Below are 25,559 nucleotides of genomic sequence, written 5' to 3' on the forward strand. Positions count from 1 at the left end.
TAATTTTAGCAAGTGTGGGGTGGATGTAGTAGATGAACTCTCTGCGTCCTATGATGTATCCCGTAATAGTAGGCGTTGGCCACTCACTATATTTTATGCTCTATTGAATTGCGCGGGAGTTAACTCTTTAGTCATATAAGTATAGAGCTAATACGAAATAAAGAGGAAAGTATTTTTGAAAAACCTAGCCTATCAGCTCATTGCTGATTATACTAAAACGCGCTCCCAAAATCCAAGGTTACCAAGGGAACTGCAAGGTAAGATGTTCAAAAGGCAACACGAACAACAGGCATTAGATCCACCAGGAAAACGCCAGAGATTTGCAAGAAGATGCACGATTTGTACACGAAGTAATGATCGTAAATCTTTCCTTTACTTGTGTAAAATGCTCAAATTTTGTTTGCGTTTAGCATTCTTTTACTATATGTGAGAACTGTCAAAATTGTATTTCTGAGTAACATGTTATTTTCTGTTTCATTCTGTACTTATATTTAAGATTAAATTAAGACTGTTTACTCCTAGAAACTATTATGTTGTTGAATATCTTGATTTAGAAAAAATACACTTTGTTTTTGACAAAAGGTTCAATTTTTCCTAATAATTTTTTTTTTATTGTTGTTACTTTTATTTTACTACTTATTCTTTATCTGATATGATGTATTAATATATTCCATCTAAAAAATCTACCTAAAACAACTAATATTTATAAGAACAGATAAATGTCACCACACTGACGCCGGGATGGGTGTTTCTATTCACCCCACATGAAGGGTGAATAGAAAAAGAGCGTTTTTATTTTTTTTTGTGGAAAAACTTTTATGTCTAAATCTATTATGCGCTTTTTGATCTACAAGTCGAGACCTGTAAATTCCTTATTTTTTGTTGTCAAAAAGGTGACTACCATGTTAGCAACAAAGTAGGAAAGGTCTGAAACTGTTTCTATTCACCCCATTTTACGGTACTCTTATATGAAGGATATTTACAGGAAATTTTGAGAAATTTTTTAATTGTGGAAACAGAAATGACAGTCCACACATTTTGTATTTAATTTTATTACAGTTACAGTGTTACTAAATTTGATTTTAATAATACAAAAAAACAACAGTAATAAATAAAATCACATTTTCTTACCGGACATCTGAAATTGCTGCAATTCAATTAAAACATTACTCCCGATATTGAAAAAGAACTTTTTAGGAAACAAATTTTTTGATTTAAAATAGCATCCTTAAAACAACCCCAACCCACGCTTCCAGCTTACATTGAGATGAAAAACAAACTCAAATAATATGACAAATGATGTTTTATCAGTATATGGCAACAGCGTCATTTCTGTCAGCTCCTGTTAAATTTGCCAAGCAAGATGACCGACATACGACTCCGTTTTTCACCATACAAGCTTTATACATGTGGATTAAACTGACTAGTGGAAGTGGACTCGTCCTCCCCACCCAAATAGTGTGTTCACTGTTCAGTTACTTTTGCGTCTATAGCACAGTGTAGAAAAGGACTATTACATACATTTAATGGTACACTTGGGTGAAAAATGCCGATTTTGTACATTTGCCAGTCTGTCATCTCACCGACGGTAATGAGTTTACTCTTTCTCACAATAAACGTTAAAGCAAATTATAGTCATTTCTGTTGCACGATTTACATCAATAGAATATGAGTTACTAAATACCAGATTTGAAAGCACTCTATTGTTGTTGAAGATCTAATTTTGATGTTATGCTTACATACAACACTCAGACCAAGATCATCATTAGCTCACCCATTCTAACGCGACCCAGATAAAAATGTTCCTACTGCGTTGATCCTACAAAGTCTTAATCTATTCGGAAATTTGCTATTCCCATAACAAAGTTGTTATATTTCTGCGTTTTCTATTATGCACAACTGTAAATCTTTGGTCCTCAACTGTTTTCATCCACTGAAATATAATTAATAAAACCTAGAAACACACCTCAAATACAAAAAAAAAGAGTTATATTTTAAAATCAATGGATCATCGAACTTAATAATGTTATAAAAAATATATACAAAAGGTTCCCATTTTATTTTGGTGCTTATGTTAGTACTAAACACTACAATAAAACATTGTTTTTTTGCACTTTGGTTGTTGTACCTAAACAAGTGCATAGATTAAAATCCTTAAATAAAATCAAAATTGCGTAATTTATAAAAAACTCGTAAAAAAATCGTGAAGAGGTAAAGACAATTTGTGAAGTGCCACTTAATTCGCGATAATGACGTTCTTTATTTTTTTGCTATATAAATATTAGAATTTTCAAATAAATCCTGGTGGTAAATACTTAGAACCATGCAGTTAGGCATTATATTACTCGTTGTTGCCATAAGTTATGTGGGGGCCAACGATGTTGATGTTAAGCATATTCAAGCAATATTTAAAGAGTTAGAAGAGCTGAATAAGGAGTTGACGTTACCTCAGGATGCCGGGTTAAATATTGTAAGTAATAATTTTATTATACAGAAAATAACCTTTAAAATTTATTAAATATTTTGTATAGTTAGTCATTGCAAATCAATGCCAAATTCCTATTTCTTTTAGTCTCAACTTTTGGATAAATACGGTTTTCCTCTGGAATACCACGAAGTAGAAACCGAAGATGGCTGGATCCTCACTATGCATAGAATACCTTATGGCAGAAACGAAGTACCTGATCCAAGCGTTACAAAACCGGCGATCTTCTTCGCTCATCCACTTACTGGTACTTCTATGAACTGGGCGTTCAGAGCACCAAACGTTTCTTTGGCCCTACAGTTAGCAGATCAAGGTAATGATTCATTTAACATAAAACAGTGAAAGGTTCAAAGTGATTTTTAGGTTATGATATTTGGCTGGGAAACACCAGGGGCAACAAGAACTGCAGACATAAGACTCTTGCGCCATCCGACAAAGAGTACTGGAATTTCAGTTTTCACGAAAAGGGTTTTTATGATACCGCTGCGATGATCGATTACATTTTGGCTAATACCAAACTGGAAAAGTTGTCTTACGTGGGACACTCGCAAGGAACCGCCCAATTTTTTACTTTAACTTCTACCAGGCCTGAGTACAATGAAAAGCTTAATTTGGCGACTCTGTTCAGTCCTATCGCTTTTATGAGCCACGTGTCCAAAGGTCCTATCGCTGGATTGGCTGCGAAATACCAAAAAGAGGTTGAGGTAAGAGAACTTTCTTTTTGGGAAATTGTATTTTTTAAGAGTCGCAAGGCCTGTAGCTGGTTAAAGTTGAATCAAGAACATGTACTATATTTTAAAATTCTAGGCCTGTTAAAAAAATACATATACCTGATAATAGGATAACAATACCTTAGCAGGTTTGTGGTAGTAGCTGAGAATTGTGCTTCAAGAGTTGCACTTCACAAATTGCATCTCTATTGACTGGATGAGGTAACGTATCCAGGCAAATTTTCTGACTTCGTCCTAAAATTTTACAATGTCCCAAATTTTGCAAAGATACTTAAAGCATCGAATTATTACAACATGTTGCGCAATATATTTTTTAATTATTGAAATGATGTCGTGAAATCCTGTTCTACTCTCTGATATAGGTATAGGATTAACATGATATAAGTTTCCGGTTCTACAAGAAGAATTTTAAGAATAAAAATTATTTTCGAGTCAGATTTATCAATCTTCTGCTTCTAGTTTAATTATGTCAAGATATTGACCAATCTTGAAAGATGAATAAACTGGTAAGAGTAAATTATTTTTATTTATTGCTTGCGAGATTTGTTTAAGGGAGCAAATCAAATCAATTGGTGTGATAATCGAATTGTACAGAATTTTGAGTCGTTTAAAGATAATGGCATTTAGGTTGTCTTCAATAAAGGTATAGAACTCTATACAGGGTGTTTCAGAACTATGGGATCATACTTCTGGGGGTTGTTCAGTGCAACAGAAGAATCCATTTGAGTATAGGAACCCATGTCCGGAAATGCGTCACTACGCCACTATGGCCCTAAGACGCGTTAAAATTTATAAAAAACATTAGTTACTTAAATAGGATCTGCTGCATTTATTTTTACCTTTTGTACATGATACCATAACAACAATTGTTTAAAATCAACGCTTATCAATGTCATGTTTAAAAATTTTATAGCTTACAATTTTTAAGCATTTATTGCTAATGGAAAACTTTACCAATCAAGAATTGGCGGATATGCATTTGGCATACGGAGCAACAAACTGCAATGCACGAGCAGCATCGCGGTTGTATCATGAACGTTATCCCGAACGACAGCATCCTGGATACAAAAAGTTTATTGCGGTTCATCGGCGGCTCACTGAGACAGGCATGTTTAAGACCAAGATGCATGATACTGGTGTTGCTCGAACCGTAAGAATGGTCGAATTTGAAGAAGAGGTGCTTTAGCGTGTTGCCGATGAACCATCAAATAGCACACGTGACGTCGCTAAGAATATGAATACGAGTAACGCTTCTGTCTGGTGGGTACTACACGAGCAACAACTTCATCCGTACCACTTACAGAAAGTTCAAGGTATGATTGCAGCCGATTATTATCCTAGAGTTCAATTTTACAAAAGGTAAAAATAAATGCATCAGATCCTATTTAGGTAATTAATATTTTTTTTAAATTAAACGCGTCTTAGGGCCGTATATACTGCCGTAATAAAAGATTTCCGGACATGGGTTCCTATACTCAAATAGATTCTACTGTTGCACTGAACAACGCCTAGAAGTTTGATCCCATAGTTCTGAAACACCCTGTAGAAGATTCACAGGTGTCAAGAACTCCTATTTTCGTAGCATAATAAGCCGTAGTATCAGTAAGTTTCGCGAGAGAATCTTTAATAATTTTAGCATTTTTGTTATACGTTTCTTCGTCGATTTACAGCTTTTGTATCATTGAATTAAAGTTCTTAATTACAGAAGCAATCACCGATAATTGATTTTTCATGAGGAATTTAATTTGCATTTCATCACGCGCAATTTTTTTGACACAACTATTAAAGTATTCATAATCGGACGCATTAGGGTTATCAGTAATGATTTTCCAGAACTAATAGGTGGTATAGAATAATTTCGTTCTTTGCTATATTCTTTTACTGGAAGTAAGTCCTTATAGAGTAAAAGAGTCCATTTATTATTTGAAAAAATTCTTTGGCTTCTAATGACTTTTAGTGAGGCTCTAGAAATCCATCAACATTTTTAAGTAAACTTCTGGCTTTGTCAGTAGTTCCAATCGACAAAATCACAACATTAATCAGTCGATTTTGGATAGCAAACTCTGAGTTCCTAGATGAGTTTGGATAGCAAACTCTGAGTTTCCTAGGTCTTTTAAAATGTCATTTATGCAGACGAATGTGAGCTTCTGTTACCGACTCAGTAGCATTTATAAGTTCATTAGCCTCTGATAACTGCGAGTGAGGCTCTAAGAATTCATCGGGATCCTTATGTGAAATGATTCCTATCCGTACCTCTAATCGATGAAATCCAGTCATTAATAAGTCGTTTTTCGAGAGCTTCTCAGATTGCATCTCAGAATGCCATCCATACCCATGAACGTGAGCAGGATGAGAAAAGATGAGTTAGGTTGAAGTTATACTGTGTTAGTGTCATTCCAGTTTTAACGAATTTTTAATTTTTGAATTCAGAACCGCACGATTCCTTTACACTGGAAAAAAAACGGGACTTTCTGATTTCTGACCAATAAGCTTTTTATCTTATCCAAGATTTTTGAAAAGCTGATTTACAAACAGATCATTGACTACTTTGATAACATTAATTTGCTTTCAATCTGGATTTCGACGTGGTGTCAGTACAACTTCAGCTCTTCTTGGACTCTTGAATGAAAATATAATTGTTTACGGTAAAGGTGGCATAAATTAGCACTATTGGATTGCAGCAAAGCTTTTGACTTACCCCAGCATAAGTTATTCCTCATGAAACTCTATCATTACAGATTTTTATCAAAAACGGTGCATTTTTGCAACTCTTATCTTACCAGGGAATCTCAATCAACAAGTGTAATGATTTGAAAAAATGTGTATTGGATTGCAGTTTAGATTACTAATGAAACGTGCCCAAGTTTATATAAATTTAAGAAAAACAAATGTTGATAGAACCCTTAAATCCTTAAATCGCTGCTTAGATGCAATACTGTATTATTAGAAACAAAGTGGACTAAAGCTGAAGTTAGAATTTTCTTCAAGCTTGAATATTCTGCAAGGAAAATCTTCCTTTCATTAAAAGAAGGATGACGTGGAACCCAGGTGGCTCATTAATTTTTCCAAGGTCTTTAGCTTCTGATAACTTCTAGTGAGTCCCCAGAAATCCATATAGATTCTTAAATAAATCTTATGGTCCTGTTGGTAGTTCCAATCAACGGAATCTATTTATTAATCAGTCGTCTTTCGAGAGCAAACTTTGAGTTTTCCAGATTGCCTCTCAGAATGTCATCGACCCCCCACGAATGTGAACTCCAGTTAGAATATTCTTCGGAAAGTTCAGATGTTCTGGAAAGAAATTCTTCTTCAATTCAGATAGGGATGAAAAAAGCTCAAGCTCTTTACACATAGTTCAAGATCGGAAACTAAAATGAGTCATTAGCATTTTTAACTTTTTTGGCTTCTGATAACTCTTGGTGAAGTTCGAAAATTCCATCTTCCAGGTTCTCAGGTAAACATATAGCCCTCTTAGTACTGCCAAGCGATGGAATTCAATCATTACTCGGTCGTTTTCGAGAGCAAACTCTGAGTTTCCTAAATTGCTTCTCAGAATGTTATCCATGTACACAAGTGTGAGCTCCTGCCAGAATTTCCATCGAAAAGTTTGAATATTCTGTAAGAAAACTTTTGATTTAATGATGAGATGAGCTCAAGCATAAGACCTAGTGCAAGACGTAAAACTACAAGGACTTTTTTTCTCTTCTAATAACTCTAAGCGAGGTTTTAGAAGTTCATCCGGATCGTTATCTGAACTTTTGGTTCATATCAGTACCTCGAAATCTATTTACGCGTTATAGCTTACTTAAGGACATGAAATTCATGAGACAAGATTTGATCCGATTTATTTAATGAAACAAACAACAATGTCTTTATAATCGTCAAAAAAAAAACAGTAGTAGTCAGAGAGACAGGTGTGTTCACGACCCTCGCAAGACCTTACTTGATATCCTTTTGGTTACATCGCTGCAGTGACTTTCAAAGATTAACTTTGGGTCAAGGGTGACTCTTAAGAATTTCACCTTAGTATCCTTCGTATTTCATGGTTGTAGAGACAAAATGTCATTTTCAGTTTTTGTTAGGTACAGATTTGGTTGATTCGCCAGTCTTCTACTCCATAAATACAATTTCCTATTATATCTCTCAAGTTACTATTTTCATGACGATTTACGAGATAAATGAGATCACCTGCTTAGAGAGTAAGTCTTGGCTTCTGAACTGACGATGTTAAATCATTTACATAGGCGAGAAACAGCAAGACGACTAATATATGAGCCTGGGGGTACCATACCCTATGACCCTTTCTCCAAACAATTTTTCGTATGAATATGTAGACTGACACCTATCTACTACATAGCTAGTGATCAAATTGCAGCTTGATTAGGAAACTTCATAAAAGCTAGCTTAGAAATTGGGATGCTGTGAGAAATACAGTCGAAGGCCTTGGAGAGGTCAGAAAAGGTTACTCCTGTGAAGTCACCCCTTCTCCAGGCCCTTCACTATAGATTGCTCACACACATTGTTGATATCTCTTCCTTAAACCAAATTGTTCATTATTGAGTAGACTGTTTGACTCAAAATAACAACCCGGAGAATCTTTTAAAAGTACTTCAAAAATATTGAAAAAATCACAGATTAGAGAGATCGGTTGATAGTCATTAGGTGAATTTATGTTCCCCTTTTTAAAAACTGGTATTGTTTTACTATATACGAAAACTCCAGGATATGCCCTTCTTGAATACAAGAGTTAAATAACGTGGTTAATGGGAAAGTCAACAAGTTTCTCAATTTTTTAGCCAAAATTATGTTCAAGCTATGTTATACATCTCTACTACCTTTATTCTTCGGACCCTTTATTACCCTACGACTTTCCTTAAATGTGGTCTCATATAGAAAACAGAAGACAAGGTCAAGGTTCATAGGATTAACTTTTCACATTCACAGGAATATTTAAAGTGTCAGTCCATATTAGTGTTTTCTCCTGCTCTCCCAATCTTTCTAGATTTATTTATTACCGTTCGTATCACAAGGACAATTTATTGGCTTTTCTTTAACTTCTTTTGGGATCTCCGGAAGTGAAATTTCAATGGTCCATCATGAGTCTTATGTAAGATGTTTCACATTTTGTTTCTAAGAGCACCTGATCTTTAATTTTCTTATGCCTTTCGCAACGACTTTATTTTTTAAAAAATGATTTTGATTTTACTAATGGGATATATATGTCCCACACGAGCTGATGCATTCAAAATACGAGTTTTAAATTTTAATTTTTTTAAATAAAAAATCTTGTTATAGGATAAGGTAGCTTAGAAATAAAACAAAAAATTGCTTTTTATCTATTTATATAAGCGTATAAAAGAAATACAACCTGGGACACGGGTGTCCCACTAGTAATGAAAACTAAGTAAACATCGGGACAAATGTGTACCACCAGATAAACATAATACATAAAATTTAATTATAGAAACCATAAACGCGCAAACTATTTATGGTATATCGAAAAACAGTCCGCGCATAACGGAACTTTGCAACCTGAACACATAGTTTTTGTACGTTTTTCGATTTTTTTTGACGAGCACGAATGGCATCTACGTCGAGTGGTTCCCTGAATAGGTAAATGATCGCCAACATTTACCATATTTCTTGACGAACTTGAAGGTCTGCCAGTACAACGTTTCCTTACCATGCCTGCATTTTCTCTTCCCACATTAATAAGCGATTCAGCTAAGTTAACTAAAAAAACTATAAATGGAACATCACGATTGTGAGCTTCTTTGAAAAGTATCCACGCATTTGTGGCTGAAGTAAGAAAAAGTTTATAGAACACCTTTCTCCACCATTTCTGTGACTTCCGGTCTATATCATAAAGGCCGGAGAGTTGATCTGAGAGATCCACTCCTCCCATATAGGAGTTATAATCTTTGATTGCTTTGGGGCACGGCACTGTAGCCTTAGTTCCATCCTTCTGTCGCCGTTCTACAGTTTCCATCTCAGAACTGTGGCAGTTTGAGAGAACAATTACTTCTTTTGAATCTTTCCATAAGTATGCAGCAACACCTACGTTGCTAAATAAAGAGCAAGAATCGCCTTTCTTCATGTTTTGTTTAGCGATAAAATCTTCAAATTTTGGAAGATTTTTTCGTTTTGGCATACATGTACTCACTGCAGCAAATTTTATGGAAGACATCAATGAAACAGAAGCAAAAAATCTATCAAAGCATACCATTACCTCTGGGTCTCTAATAGACTTACATAAGGTCTTTACAACCCGTTCACCTAATCCTTGGCCAAGAGTGCTATCTGGAGTATCAACTTCTTTCCCGCAATATATGTTCATATCATATACGTAACCAGACTGTGAATCACACCTTTCCCAAACCTTGATGACCCTTTTTATTGGTTTTAGAGGAAGATACTGTTTAAGAGCTGAACGGCCTTTGAATTTTACCATAGACTCATCTATGCTTTGAAATGTGCTCTCCGAACGCGCTTTTGAAAACGTATGCTTCAAACAGGACATTACTTCTTCAATGTAATAAAGCTTTCCTGAATTTTCTGGACGACTTGGATTATTATAATACATCTTAGATGTAAGAAGAAGAAAACGATCGCGTGATTCGGCTTCTTTTATAGCTTCATTTCCAAGTGACTTATTAGAGGACCAGTAGTTTGCCATGCACGGTACTTTGTTATATGCCATAACAATATAACACCCCAAAACTATCATGATCTCATAATGATCAGTTGGAGCATATGCTTTTTTTGTTTTGACTTCGAGAATTTGTAATCTCTGGTTGGTGCATTGGGAAATAAACATAAACAGGCTTTTAGGAAACAGTTTGAAAAAACACTCCCGTTCAGACGATTTATGAGTTATGTCGGAATACAAAATGCTAGGGATTTTTATTTTTGGTATGGTTTTTGCTGGCTGGAATAAGCTGCTACTGGTGGTTCAATGAATGTTTGTAGTGTCACAAATTGCATTTTCAGAATTCTCCTGGTTTTCTTCAATTACTTCAGGTTCAATAAGGCTTTCAGGGCTTTCGTTTTCAATGTTGGAAGTATTGTCGGTACTACAAATAATTGCCAATTCATCCTGGGAGACTCGTTTTGGCTTCTTCTTTTTAGGTGAATCCATTTCAATATCACTTTTAGATGAGGGCTGGTACTCAGAGCCGGAATCTTGAAAAGGATCTTCCATATCTGAATCATCGGATAATCCATACTGGTCAATACTCATTGCCATTTCTTGTAATTCTTTAGGTTTTAGCGGTTTTCTACTGCAAGCACAAAAAAGTAAGCATCAGCTGATGGGTTTTTAAAAATATATATCATGTAGGTCTTCACCAAACATAACGACTATAAATGCTGTAATTATTATTTTTTAAACGTACGTACTGTAAATTGTAATAAACGTATTATACAGTATTATTTTTATTATATTAATTTGAATTCTAAATACCTATTGGAACTTTTTATAAAATTATTATGTTCAAATTTTTACGAGGTGTAGAGGCATAAATTCCAACCGAAAAATATCAAAAAAATATTCACATATTCAAAAGGTTTACTAACTTTTTGTAATTTTCAATGATTTTTTGCCTTATAAATTGACGTTATAAGAAACATACAGCTAATGCCTAAATTTCCACTTTAATCTTAATTTTACGACTGGGACATATACGTCCCTAAATCTAAATATCTGGGTCTTATTTTATTCAAATACAACATACAATATTTTACCTTAACTAAAACTTACCTTGTCATAGTTTTAATTCACTTTTAAAGACAAAAAAACACCTTTAATAACCACAAAAACAAGAGCGCCACTTAACCGCTTGTTTACATTTCAAATTTACTATCCAATCTAACCTCAAAATAAAGCCCACGAGTTATATTTAATTTCAAAAACTGGATAATACTACTAAGACAACAGCCGATATAAAAATAATACATTTTTGACCCACCCGTTTGTAAAAAGAATTGCCTGGGACATATATGACCCACTAGTATTTTTTAAACATTTAATTTAAAAATAAATGCGTATATTAAAAACAGTTTTTTTGGTGGGACACATATCACCCGTTAGTATCGAAAGGGTTATTCTTGCAAATTATTAAGGCCTTTGAATAGAGATGAAGATTTTAGAAAATCCAGAATAGCAAGAAATTCATAATTTAATTGGCTTCAGTTTAATTGTACTAATAATCATTCGAATAATAAACTGTTTTTGCCGACCAATGGTTGAAGTAGTTCATCAACGAATTAATTGGTTTTGATAGTGAATTATGATGAGTTTCTGCCTCAGGATCATGGATACGATAGATCTCCTCTCCAACAACAGTAAAACTTTTTGGATCTTTGTTTTTTTTTTAACGGAACTGTTGTACTAATTTCCCACGTCTTGTAGAGTTTTAAACTTCATTTACGAAACCAAAATAATAAAAACATTTTCCATAATCCCAAAAAGAAGAAAGAGTCAGTTTCGTTTTCAAAGCGTCTTAGCAACTAGAGAGGCGTTGTTTGATCTTCATGTGCTGATTTAAAGATGTCGTGATGTGAACCACAGTGTGTTCCTTTATTTAATCGATTTCGAAGAGGCTCTTGATTAGGTACGTCATGACAAAATTGTAATTCTATAAAGAACAGGGATAGATGGCAAAGATATTCACGTGATTCTCAACTTACACTTGAACATGATAGCTGCAGTGCAGGTGAAACACCAACTATCGGATGTAATTAGCGTGCATCAAGAAATGCAGCAGGGATGCATTCTATTACACTTTATTTTTAGCCTCGTACTGATGCCACTTGAATAATTGCTGCTATTAACCCTTTCAACTCCAAATTAATTTTTTCAAAAAAAAAAACAACCATAAATAATAACGTCTAACACCAATTTTTGTTCGGTACAAAGGTACGAGCATATAATTTTGTCAACTCCGTCCATATATTTGTTTTATATTTTAACAGCATACACATAAATAAACTTATTCTTCAAAGAAGATTATCTCTTTACATTTTGTAAAGGCTTCAGTCCTGTTTGGAGTACAAGCAACTTGCACTGCTTTATTGTCAAACCATTTGATGACAAAGGTATTCTCATTATCGTCAGGGCAAAAATCAAATCAAAAAATCTTTTCAATTCTGACTCACTTTGCAATTGACCTTTAGATAGTCTTACAATTCCTACAGTTCCAGAAACAACTTCTTTAACTGCTTTAGTTTACACAGTAATTTATGGGATGTATGAACCATTTATCTGTAATAAATTAAAAAATTAGGTTTTCGATAATGTTTGCACAAATCTAATGACAATATCACCACTGATACCTGGTTTAGTTTCATTTACGATTTCTTTTTAAAGTCTTATGATACCACTAACTCCAGCTCTTGCAAATATTTTCATTCTCCCAATTTATAAGGTTTATTTCGAACATATTGCTTGAGAGAACATCTTCCCTTGAAAGATACCATGATTTTGTCTATCGAGTTATACCCTTATTGTTCAATTTTTGACATGTTAAATTTTAGAACAGCTCTTAGGGAACGAATTTTATATGTATATCATTATCTTGGTAATCACCAGTCAGCAAATTTATGTTGTCATTAAGATGTATTTGAGTTCTCGGCTTGTTAAATCTATTTCTTTATATAATATCAGCAATAGGTGAATATCAAGTTTCTTGAGTCCAATACAAACAGCAACTGGGCATCCTAACTATTGCAGATAAGATAGTTATTTCTAGAAATTAAGAAGTTTCTATGCATGTAACTGCAACATATTCCAATTTGGTATATCGAATACAGATTTGATAACTATATGTCGGATTAAATTGATATCAACGACTAACTTGAAATATGAAAGAGGAGTTAAATTACGTTCCATTGTTCACAAATAATATATTGCATTCAAAATTTATGAAAGAAAGATCTTGTTTTTCCATTTTGGAGGCCGTCTTCAAAGTTAAAGTTTTCTTGCACTTAGTGTTCGCCGACACCAGAATTTTCGTCGTATATAGTCTACCTCTGAATTAGATAAAATCGTATGTTCTAAATGAGGTTCTACAGGATTAGTATCTTATTCTCATTGTAAGCAAAGAAAAGTTCTTTCGTCAAAGTCATCTTCATCGATGTCGCTTACACTTTCAAAATCCGGCTGGTCTCCTTCCAATAACTTTAGGTTTTTCTCTTCTTGTTCACATAGTTGGACTCTTAGATTAAAAATTTATATATCTAATTAGTAATATTTTATTTACTCTAAACTGTGGCTAATAAATGCCCATTGGCGCAATGACTGATACAAACGGAATCATTAATACAGTAACGGTATGCCCACTAATGCCATTTAGAATCCTCTACGTACTCTCCATTTAGAATTCTCTACGTACATATTGTGACCAATTTTAGTATGATTTTAGCAAAAACATAAATAAATATTACACTATTCTAATTGTGTTATTTCAATTTATTAAAAACTAACTATAAAAACTATAAAACAAAAACTTACTTAAATAAACATAGAAATCCAGCCTAAAAATGTAATTGTCACTTGATATTTCATGAGCATGCAAGTGTATCGCCATCTGTTATCTAAAATCTGTACTTTATTGCCTACGATTTCAAATTTAATTTTTTTGCAAAGTTTTGCTGTGAGTTTTTAGGAATATATTCAAATTGGAATCTTTGGGCTGGAAAGGATAATCGGTGTCACGTATATGTATTATAATGTACCGGATACGCCAATGATATGGTGTTGTTTGATGTTGTTTTCCTATCTATTATTTTAATTTCTACTTAATTTTTTGCCATATTTTTTAATTCCAAACTTCATACATACTTTTGTCATTTTGAAATTCTTTTAATAGACCTAGTTGAGTTTGAAGCTCACTGTTATTTTTGGCTATCAACTTCGACGTACAGTAGACGGCTGAATTTGATTTTTTCCTCTGTTTCATTGGTATCCGGTATCTGCTTTATAAAATAGAGAGCTTATTACAGCCAATGCAAGTACAAAGAGCAGTGGTGACAACGAGTCTCCTAATAATAAATTCCACGTCTAACTTGCATGTTATTCTCTATGGTTATAATTTCAAAGATAGTAGAAAGGTGGAACTTGATGTCCCATTGATTCGTAAGCTTCTTTAGACAGATAATCATTGTCTGTGATGCTTTGTGCATTTTTATGCTTTCTCATAGCCAGCTGTGGAGCAGGCTATCGAAAGCCTTACGGTAGTTGATCTAGGTTAAAATCTTTACTGATTATCCTTCTCACTAAGAGATAATCCTTATAACCGTATGTATCTTTTGAGTATCCTTTTTGTTCTGATGACTGTACAGTATTTTCACTAAGCTGAGCATAGAGTATTTTTGTCCTGATACTAATAATATCGTTTATTTAGCATAATGGCTACATACAAAAAACTGGTGTCAAAAAAAGTATACAAAATGTACAAACTACAAAATGCATAAGGTTGCAAGGAGAAAAAAATACAAAAATATTGAGAAACACGAAAAACTAAACATTAAAAAGTGATAAAAACTAACCTAGATTAAAAATGGTAAAGATAAAAAAGTTTAAAATTGTAAATACAATTCCAAGATTAAAGTTAATTGCTAATAAAATGGTTAAATTGAAAAGTTAATAGGGGAAGTCTTTTCTCCACAAATAAAATGCTAATCCTCTAATTTCAGGAGTGATGCATTTCGGCAAGTGTTCTTGCCATCATCAGACTTGGGTTACTTAACACATACACAAATTCTAAACAATAACTATTATTTATTAGGACTATTCTAGTGGGCTCTTTGACTATTTGTGTAAATCCATTTGTGTATATAGCATTCACTATCTTGCTTCCATAATAGGTGTTTCTCAATAAATCCATATTAAAGTCTCCCGTGATAATATTGGTACCATTGAAACTATTAACTTGATCAAGATATTCTTTAAAAAAATCAATTAATCTAGCATCCTCTTTTTGTGGTGAGTAGTGCACAGGTATTTAATGCTGGACAAAGACAATTCAAGTGCCAACAACCACACATAATTCAAAAAAACTCGAGGCAGGTGATGGGTACCTTTTCCCTGGCAAATCAATCAGAAGACTTCTTTACTTCTTTAATCATTTGTTCATAATGGGCTTCTGATTAATCTTATTATTAATAATGTTATTATATGCAACGAAGCTCCTCGCGTCCTTCGAAACCTAAAAAGAAAACAAAAAAACACTTGATATTACTAAAAAAATACTTCTAAATAATAAATAAAATTTCCTGATAATAATTGAAATTTTTTAAGATAGTAAGCAAACCATATTTAAAAAAAAGACGAATTTTTGTTTTAAATTTTTACATTCCCATATTATATTTAAAAATTTCCTAATAATGGTAAAAACTTTCCAGAAATAAATCGAGAATTTTAAGATTATAATAAGTTATTATATCAAACTCCAAATATTGCACTCGATAATTTCATTACTCTATAGAACAAATGATTTTATTCTCACAGGCTCTCGTCTAATAAAAATTCCGATATTTTTTTTAAGAATTTTCCAATTTAAAAAATCCAGGCAAGATCTTAAAAATAAAAAATTGTGAAATTTTTATTGGAGGCGAGTCTATGAGAATAAAATAATTTCTTTTGCATAAAATAAGTAAAAATATCGAGCGCCAATATGAGTTAAGTAAATATTTAATATAAGTAATTATTTCTGCGTAAGCACTACAATTATTAAAAAACAAAATTTAAATTTAACTTATTAATTAAATTGAACTTATTGGCACTGATAGACAAAGAACATATTATATAATCGATACTTGGAATACTGTGGTCATATCATAAGACACCTCAAGAAATATGTGTGCTGGCATCTTATTATAGAGGAAAAAATCCTAGGCAAGCATAGTCTTATGAATTTTTAGTAATGGTACAAAAATCTACAGTCCAACTTCTCCGAGCAGCTTTAGTAGAACAACAGTTGTCAACTTGATAGCCAAGATGATGGCTAACTAACATTGAACGGTCATGGTACCATAAGAAGAAGAAGAGTCTTTGACTGTAATAGGTACAAAGTAGACTATAACTGCCTGAATAACATTTAAAAAAATATTTCTCCAGCCTAGAATTGAGTTAAAACTGCAAATCTCATCCTGCTGTACCCTCCCACTAACATGTTCCTCTCCCACTGACCAGACCTAACTACTCTTGAATATTTGTACTTTTTCTTCAACTTTGGCCAGTGACAAGACCTAAACGATCCAAAAAAGTAATGACTTTTTGTAGGCAATAATAGATATAGTAAAGATTTACGGAATCCTCCCAGCCCAACTTGATGAAGGCCTGGTGTACAATCTGTGCGCTAGTTCTGGTATCTTACAAGAGATTTGCTTCACTATTACCCAACTCTTTTGTGGGTTCGACGATGAGCAACTTGACAAAGTAAGGAAATTAAACTTTGGTGCCAAAATAAGACTTATTAGATGATTTTTAGGACGCAATGCTTCTGATGTATTCCACTGGTTTCGGCGGTGTCGGCACCAAAGAAATGATCCATTACCTTCAAGAAATCAATTCAGGTTATTTCAGACAATACGACTATGGAAACGAAACTAATTTGGAACGTTACGGATCGATTGAACCACCGTCATATGACGTGAGCCAAATCACCACACCTTTGGCTATTTATTATGGAAAAGCTGATTATTTAGGAACTGTCGAGGTGAGTTTCTGCTCTCTTTTACTGTAAGTTGGGCCAAACATTTTTTTTTGTAGGATATTGAATATTTGCTACCTCAACTGACCAATGCTGATATAATGGACCAATATTTGCTCGAGTTCGAACATTTGGGTTTTTTGACTGCTAGGGATGTTCACGAACTATTATATGATAGAGTTTTGGATTTAATTAATAAAGTGCATAATAAATAGAGTATAAAATGAGTGAATTTAGTGTTTTCTTTTAATTATACTGCTGGTGATTATAATTATATAAAGGCAGCCCAGAGAATATTTTGTTGAATAAACAAAGTGCATTTTAATCTGGTTTTGAATTTATTAAAAAATATTTTCAAAAAAGTATTTTTTTTAAAGATCATATGCCTGTATCTTGAGAACCAAAAGGGCTGCAGGCCTATAATTCGGAATAAATATTTGTCTAATAAAATAATTAGAAATAAACTAATCTAAGATTTTTTACTTGATAAAACTGCTCTATCTCTTATCTTATTATTATTTTCAATATAATTTTTTGATTAAAATTATGTTAACCAAGGTCTGATTTATTTTCCAAAACACTTGATAATTCCCACCTGTTTTTGCAGGTGGGTCTTAAAAAGATTATTTAGCAACAAATAAGATTATCGTACTTAATGTACAATTGGATCATATGCAAGTGGGTACTTAATTTTTTTTTTCAAGAATGCACAATACTTTGTATTTAAACTTATAATATAAAGATGAGTTAAGCAGTTTTATCTAAATGTTAACCATGAAATTATTGGCGAGTTTTAGTTTAATTTTGTTGATTTTTTCTGTTGTTGAGGGAATAGAAAAAAATGAATTTGATTTTTCGAAAATCGGAGAAATGCTTAAGGAAGCTGCTGAGAAGGTTAGAGATGGTTTAAATCCGGATACTGGACTTAATATTGTAAGTATAGGATTTATGTATTGATAAATATTTATTTTTTTGTATTATATTTATCTTTATGTTGTACTTTTCTTGTTTTTGATCTTTAAGCTTACTTACAAATATTCATTTAAATATCATATCACAAAACACAAAATGTATATCATTAAAACAAAAATGATCTTTTTATCATTTTTTTTCCTTCTCAGTTTTTTTTCTTTTAAATTTTCTCATTTTTTCTACTTTGTTTTTATGTATTTCATCTTATTTTGTAGTTAAATGTGTGTTATATATATTTAATGGTTATTTAATTTATCAGTATTTGTATTTTCAATAAATTTTATCGTCATTCGCTTTTTCTCATGATTTACTGTATGGGTTTACTTTTTCGTTGGCCTTTTTTTATGTTTACCTTTATTCTTTTCAAGAATTTTTATTTTATTTGCCCTTTATATTTAGGTTTTTTTTTCATCTATTGCAAGTTAACAAATTAGCAATTAAATTTAAAAAATGAAAAAAAAAGGATTAAGAACAAAATAAAAAATTAACAAAACATTAATTTCTTATTAAGTGTTGAAAATTTTATGTCAAAATTTCTTAGAAGAAATTAAAAATCAATGTTTAAATAAAAACGGTAATACTAATATAAAAAATTCGCAACCATTACGGCTTACAAGAAAATTACAAAAAAAACTTTCAAAAATTATTATGGAAAAGCTGGGTCAAATAAAAATATGTAAACTACGGACAAAATAAAGAAAAAAAATAATAAAAATATTAAAAAATCTATTTTAAAGATTTGCTAGATAAAACTCACATATTTTCTGAAAAGTCGAAAACAAGAAACAAAAGCAATAATAATAAAGAGAAACAAGTTAAAAAAAATAATATAAAGTTAACCAATATAATAAAGTTAAGAAGAATTTTGTATAAACTCTTTTTCCTGTTATTTTTTTGTATTGATTTGCTTTTTCTTTCGCTTTTTTAGTACTTTTTTTGTATTTAATCTTTTAAAGTAAATTTATTTTCTGATTATCGTCGATTTTGTTTTCTTTCTGTTATTATTTATGTTCATATTATTTTTCTATAGCAAATTAAGAACTATTAAACAAATATGAAACAATCTTAAGAAAAAGTAATTTGAATAATGCATTTATTATTAAGAGAATCTATGACAAAATCGATAAGCATCATAAATATAAGGCAGAAATACGAAAAAAAATTAATTACAATAAATAGAGTTCACAACAAAACGAAAAAAAGGAAATATAACAACATTGATTGACAAATGATTCAAAAACTGATGAAAAAAGAGGAAGAATAACATTAAAAATATTAAACAACAATTAAATTATATATATAAATAGTTTAAAATATGTAATAATAATAATTTTTATTCGGCAAAAGCATCATAGATAAATTGAACAATTGTATATTAATTATTTAACTTATGTGCTTGCTTTTTATTTGCATTCCTGCCTACCTTTATTCTTTTTAAGCATGTTTATTTTATTTACTTTGGTTAATTTCCTAAATATTTTCTGCTTTAGACTTTTGTTTTTGTACATTACATGTACAAACTGAGTAATGAAAAAGCAATAAAGAGAAAAAAAAGAATTAAGAGTAAAATAAAAACGTTTTTAAAACCCATAGTGCAATTAAAATAAATAAAATTGCTAAAATTAACAACATTTAAAAAATAAATAATTAAAGTAGAGAGAGAAAATAAATAAAGATAAAATTTGGAACGAAGATTTTTAAGAAATATTTCAGTTTTTGTTATTTTCTATTTTTTACACTTTAAACTTATCTAAAAGCACTTACAAATCTTAATTTAAATATTATATCCTTAGGCAAAGAGAAAATTTAATCCTTAAAAATTTAGGAATAAAAGAATACAAAGGAAAAGGTAATAAAATTTAAAAAAAAATATGTCAAAGAATAAAAATTAAACCTTTATAAAAATTATTTTTCTTGTTTTTTTTTCTTAAATATATTTCTTTAATTTTTTTACACTCTTTATTTATTGTAAATTATTTAAGTTGAAAATAAGATTATAAATGTAAAAAAGATAAAGAATAAATAGTCACAATAAAAAATACAAATTAGAAAAAATACAAATTTCTTTATCCGAATAAAATTTAGTTCGGTGAACGTGTAAACTGCCAGGACTGGAGTAGGATAATTTTAATTTTCAAAACTCTGATGTGTTTTTGTGTGTATGATGGCAAGTAATAGTACAAATGTGTTTGATGGAGATCCTGATAGTTGTTTTAAATGTAAAGTCGTGTTTGACGATTTTAAAGCAATAATTCAGTGCACAGCATGCAAACAGTATCTTCATGGAAAGTGTGGAAATGTAGATATGCGGAGCTTCCACATAAGGAAGTCAACCTGGAAGTGCGATCAATAGTTGATGTACCGAGAACCAGAAAGCGTAGCAGGGTCGATGATTTCATTGACCAGGACTGTGGTGCTGAAATCAGTAATACCTTACAGTTTCTGTTGGCGAAGACGAAGGAACTGGGAGATAAGGTCGAGATGTTGCTACACGAAAATTGAAGTTTAAAAGAAGAAGTCGCTAGCCTTCAGGGGATCAACCAGCTGCAGCAGCTGCTATATGTCCAAATGTACATCCAATTTCCTATGCGAGAGCAGTACAAAATGACAATAACATTTTGGTGGTGAGACAAAAAGATGCGGAGAAAAATATTAAGCAGGTTAAGGAGGACATAAGAAGAAAAGTAGACCCAACTGATATCGGCGCTGGCTTATCATTGGGTTGGCTTACAAAAAGGGGGGAATTGTTTTGAGGTGTGGTAACGAGAAGGATCTAAAAGTTATACAAACTCAAATTCAAACAAAAATGGGGGATAAGTACGTAGTAGATGTTCCTAAATCATTGGAAAGAAGATTAAAGGTAGTCGGAATTAATGAGTGTGAACATTCCCTGACTGATGGGGAAATTGTAGGCAAAATTGAAAGGCAAAACAATATACAGAGGAATTCAGAGACCAAAATTAATATAATCAGGGAAACAAACATTATTAACAAAAGATTTAATTTGGTTATTGAAGTTGATTCAAGCCCCTATAGTTATGTTGAGTCAATGATTGTGACGGAAGTAAGGTGCGCGGTAAATTTACTGGCGAACGTGATGACAAAGAATGTAATGTGGATGTACCTAAATGTGTAAACTGTGCAGCGTCAAATCAAAAGTACGGTCTTAACTTAGATGTTCGTCATACTGTGTGGGAGATCAATAAATGTGATTCGTACAAAAGAATTGAGAGCCTCCAGCGAAATAAGTATACCAAATAGCAATTAAATTCAAATATTGTCTACAACTCAAGCATTGTCTATTTAAACTCTCAAGGCTTTTTGAATAATAAGGATGAAATAATTGTTTTATTAAAGGACTGGCAACCTAAGATCTTGTTTCTTAGTGAAACTCATGTATCAGAGGATATTGAACCCTGTGAACTTAATGTTGAGGGGTACAAACTAGAAAAGTGTGCGACAGACAATAATAGAACTGGAGGAGTAATTGCTTTAGTAAGAAATGATCTTCGATACAAGTTAAAAAATTGTTGAACTTGAAAAATTGTTGAAATTGTGAAACATTTTGTTTGGTTGTTGTCCTTGGAACTGTCCTCGTCTGGTGTAAAGTATTTGTGTTCTGTATTGTACCATGCTCCACAAAGACAGGATGCTGCCTTTATTGAGTTTTTTGAAAACTACCTAGACGAGGTAAGCTATTTTAATGGCACTATTGTTATTTTGGGAGATTTTAATCTGGATTTACTTAAAAACTCATTTTATGCTGACAAAATAAAGGATGTAATATTTTCCAGTGGATTTACATAAATTGTAAAATCGCCTACAAGAATAGTACCTACGAGCCAGACGTTTATTGATTATGTAGTAACTAACGATTATAACGAAAAATTTACCTCTTGAAGTTCATTTAACACCAAAAATCAGTGACCATTCCATTATCTCGATTAATGTTAAAATATCAATTAATATAAAAATATCAAGATAAGAAGTGGATTAAAGAGCCATTTTACATAAAAGTGAAGACATATGGGCAGAGTATAAATCAAGACGAAATGCTATCGTGAGTAAAATTAGGAATGAGAAAGACAATTATTTTGCTGCAACCATAGATGAAAATCGAAAATATCCAAGGGAGCTATGGAAAAATCTGAAGACCCTTCTGCCGGGTAAAACTGAAGCAATACAGAGCGAAATTCTCTTTGAAACAAAGATTGAGACTGACGTGGCAGCAATAGCACATCAATTTAATCATTTTCTTATAGATAGTATCAGTGAGATTATTCAAAATATACCGCAACAAAATATAGGTAGCAATGCCCCAAGAAGTCCAACCTCAACTAATATTCTCCAGAATTTTGAACCAATATCAATGGCTAAATTGAGACAAGTCGTTAATAATCTAAAAAATGTAGGCGGGGGTGAGGATGGCATTTCCAAACAGATTCTTTGTGATGTCTTTCATGTTGCTGGAAATAGGCTGTTGGACGTCGTAAACACCTCACTTTCAAATGGCGTCTTCCCGAAGTCCTGGAAGATATCAACAGTTATTCTTGTCCCAAAGCTGCCAAATACCAAGTTGTCTAATGAGTTTCGTCCTATCAATACTGTTCCTATATATGAAAAGGTCTTAGAAGTATGTGTAAAAGAGCAATTACTGCAGTTCTGTGATAATAACCAAATTATAGTTCCTAACCAATCTGGCTTTCGTGAACGTCATTTATGTGAATCTGTACTTCTGAATATCTGTGATAATTTTTTAAAGGCAATTGACTCAGGTAATTATGTGTTGGCTGTGTTTTTGGATTTTAAAAGGGCGTTTGAAACTGTTGATAGAGATATATTGTTGGGTAAGTTAGAGCACATAGGAATTAAGCTGAACGTTTTAAAGTGGTTAAAGTCTTATTTGTGTAATAGGTTACAACGTGTGAAGTTTAATAGTGCTATGTCTGAAACTGTAAATGTCGATGTCGGTGTGCCCCAAGGTACTGTTCTGGGTCCATTATTGTTTTTATTTTACATTATAATGATATGGTCAGGGTGGCTCAAAAATCAAATATTATTTTATTTGCTTATGATACTATGCTTTATATAATTGGTCAAAATCTACAGAAAATGGTTTGCGACATGAACATAGAACTTGGCAATTTGTTTGACTGGCTTTGTAACAATAATTAAGCTTAAATACCACAAAATCAAAATTTTGTATGTTTGGTAGACGGTCGAAGACATCTTCTATTGACATTGAAAGTGTAAGTGTTTGTGTGGATGGATAGAAATTAGTTTACGAGGATCAAATTAAATATCTCGGATTAATTTTAGACTCGAACTTAATTTTTCAGGCTGATGCGGATTATATCATGAGAAAGTTTGCTAAAAAGGTAGGGTTCATTAATAGGGTTGGACAAAACTTATCAATGAATAAAAAATAACGTTATTTAATGCTATAGCTCTTCCGCACTTACAATTTTGTTTAACTCTTTAATATAATTTACCGCAATATAAAATCTCTCAATTGGAAAAAATTCAAAATAGGGCAATGAGAACAATATTGAGATGTAACCGCTATACTCCTATTTAAATAATGTTAAATGTCTCAAATATGTTGACCGTCCATCAACGAATTATGTTTAATGTTAATGTATTTATATTTTAGTTGAAGAAAGGGCTTTTACCTAATTATATATGTGATAAATTAGTGCTATTTCATGATGTCCATAATTATTATACTAGGAATTGTACTGATTTTATTTTAGCTCATAAGTGTAACACCGTTCAAATGCTTAATTCCGTGCTCTATAAAGGTTTGCTCGAATTTAATAAATTGCCTAATGACTTAAAAATCTGTAATAATATAAATAGTTTTAAACGCCTATTAAGAGTACATATTTTAAAATTATATCATTAGGCCCATGTTTTGTTTTTTATATTTAATTTTTGTCGTTTTAACCTCTTTGTATTTATATGTAGCAGTTTGCTAAATAAAGATTATTATTATTATTATTACCTTTTAAATGTACACAAGAAAACTAAGGAACAAAATTTAAACCTTTTCTCATTTTTCTTGTTTCTTTAGCCTTTGCATGTTTTTGGTTTACCCTTATTTTCTTTACCTCTGTTTATTTTATTTCTCACTTATTTTCGGTTTTATCTTCAATTTTTTTCAATTTTGTTATTACTTATGTTTTTCGTATTAAAAATTAAAAAAAATGGCAATTAAAATGTAAAAGAAAAAGAAGTTAAGAATAGACTAAAAATTATTGGTTACATATAACAGGAATCCCAAGGATAAAATAAAAATACATAATAGCGGAAATACTAAAATAAAAAAAATTGCATTAACACATTGAGCTTCGCGTGCCTACCGGTGGGCATTTCGAGTTTGTTTTCTGGGACCACATGCCGACCGGTGGGCACATCCAACACCTACTCAAAGACTTTGTAGAGGTGTTATTGGCACATCGCATCGCTTATTCAGGGACCGCGTGCTCACCCGTGAGCATGGATTACATTGATTCTGCGTATATCAAACGACGGCCTGGTCCCAGGATGAGCCAAAAAACATATTGGGTTGGACAGTTTGGATTGTTAAGGTATTTAGTTTATAAGAGTAAAAAAAAACAACATTTGAGATATACCATGTTATATTACCTTAAAACAGAAAAAATACTCTTAAAACTTAAAAATAAATTATCATAAAAAAACAGTAGTTTTCTTATGTAACCAAAACTTAAAATACCATAAAAATGACTAACCTAAATATAATAAAACTGAATGATATAAAAATGACTAACCTAAATATAATAGGAAACTGCTGACACTAAAGTTTTAAGCCAAATGTTTTTGGAAGCAAGTAATACAAAGGGGAATATTACACGGTACACACATTGTATTAACCTTTTTCGCATTTTTTCGGGCCTACGCAGCATTGTGAGCCAGTGACATGGTGCTGTAGCATTTAGTGCATCTCTTTCGAGTTTTTGGCTTCCACTTCCTTCAACGTGTAGCGTTGCGTTCTTGACGTGGAAGGACGAGAAACAGTTTTAAGTTTTTCGTCGTTTTCAATGTGACCTGAAACTACCTCTTTTTTGAAAGTGGCGATGCTAATTTTTTTCTTGTTTATTTATTGTAAAGATGTAACGCGTTTACTATTGTTGTAGCAGTAATGAGATGAAACACTAGGCGTTTGTACCATTTGGAAGTTCGCCTTAGAAAAGGCGCGTATGCTGACATTTGATCCGACAAGTCGATAAAGGCCTTGCCCTGATTATAGTGAACAATTACTTTCGGTTTAATAACTTCCTTTCCTTTCTTTGCTAAAGTAACGGTAGAATCATCGTGTTTGGTGCTTAGCATGATCACGTCTCTCTTATCCTTTCACTTCAGGACTACAGTTTTGTCATTATCTTGCCGAGCTACAATTCCACCTCGATTCAACTTTTCCTTTATTACTTCCTGAGGATTACCTTTGCGGTTTACTCTAATTGTACCAGCTAAATGCGTTTTTCGGTCAATCAGTCTTTTGGCTAATGATACGCTCGTGTACCAGTTGTCAGTGTAAAGTGTGCGGCCACTGTCCAAAAGACCCATCAATTCCATGAAGGTATATGCTCCAGATACACACGACTTGAAAAGCTTTATACCGTAGCGGTGTCGCTTATT

The 25,559-nt window shown here is 32.2% G+C and overlaps 2 protein-coding genes across 2 annotated transcripts in view; both read left to right on the top strand.

Annotated features, from left to right (window-relative positions):
• Positions 1-2,289: 2,289 nt before the first annotated feature.
• On the top strand, positions 2,290-17,160 carry LOC126738508 (lipase 3-like). The gene is made up of 6 exons (XM_050443879.1): positions 2,290-2,470; positions 2,573-2,798; positions 2,849-3,189; positions 16,499-16,654; positions 16,707-16,934; positions 16,988-17,160. The coding sequence occupies exons 1-6, from the start codon at positions 2,324-2,326 to the stop codon at positions 17,141-17,143; spliced, it is 1,254 nt and encodes a 417-aa protein (XP_050299836.1). The 5' UTR covers positions 2,290-2,323; the 3' UTR covers positions 17,144-17,160.
• A 514-nt stretch (positions 17,161-17,674) lies between these two features.
• Positions 17,675-25,559, top strand: part of LOC126738612 (lipase 3-like) — a 28,870-nt gene continuing 20,985 nt past the window's right edge. Inside the window, exon 1 of the mRNA XM_050444022.1 lies at positions 17,675-17,861. Coding sequence (XP_050299979.1) covers positions 17,694-17,861 — 168 coding nt within the window. The 5' untranslated portion in view covers positions 17,675-17,693. The remainder of the gene's footprint in view (positions 17,862-25,559) is intronic.

The sequence above is a fragment of the Anthonomus grandis genome, chromosome 7 (genome assembly GCF_022605725.1).
Source record: "Anthonomus grandis grandis chromosome 7, icAntGran1.3, whole genome shotgun sequence".
In the NCBI taxonomy this organism is placed as follows: Eukaryota; Metazoa; Arthropoda; class Insecta; order Coleoptera; family Curculionidae; genus Anthonomus; species Anthonomus grandis.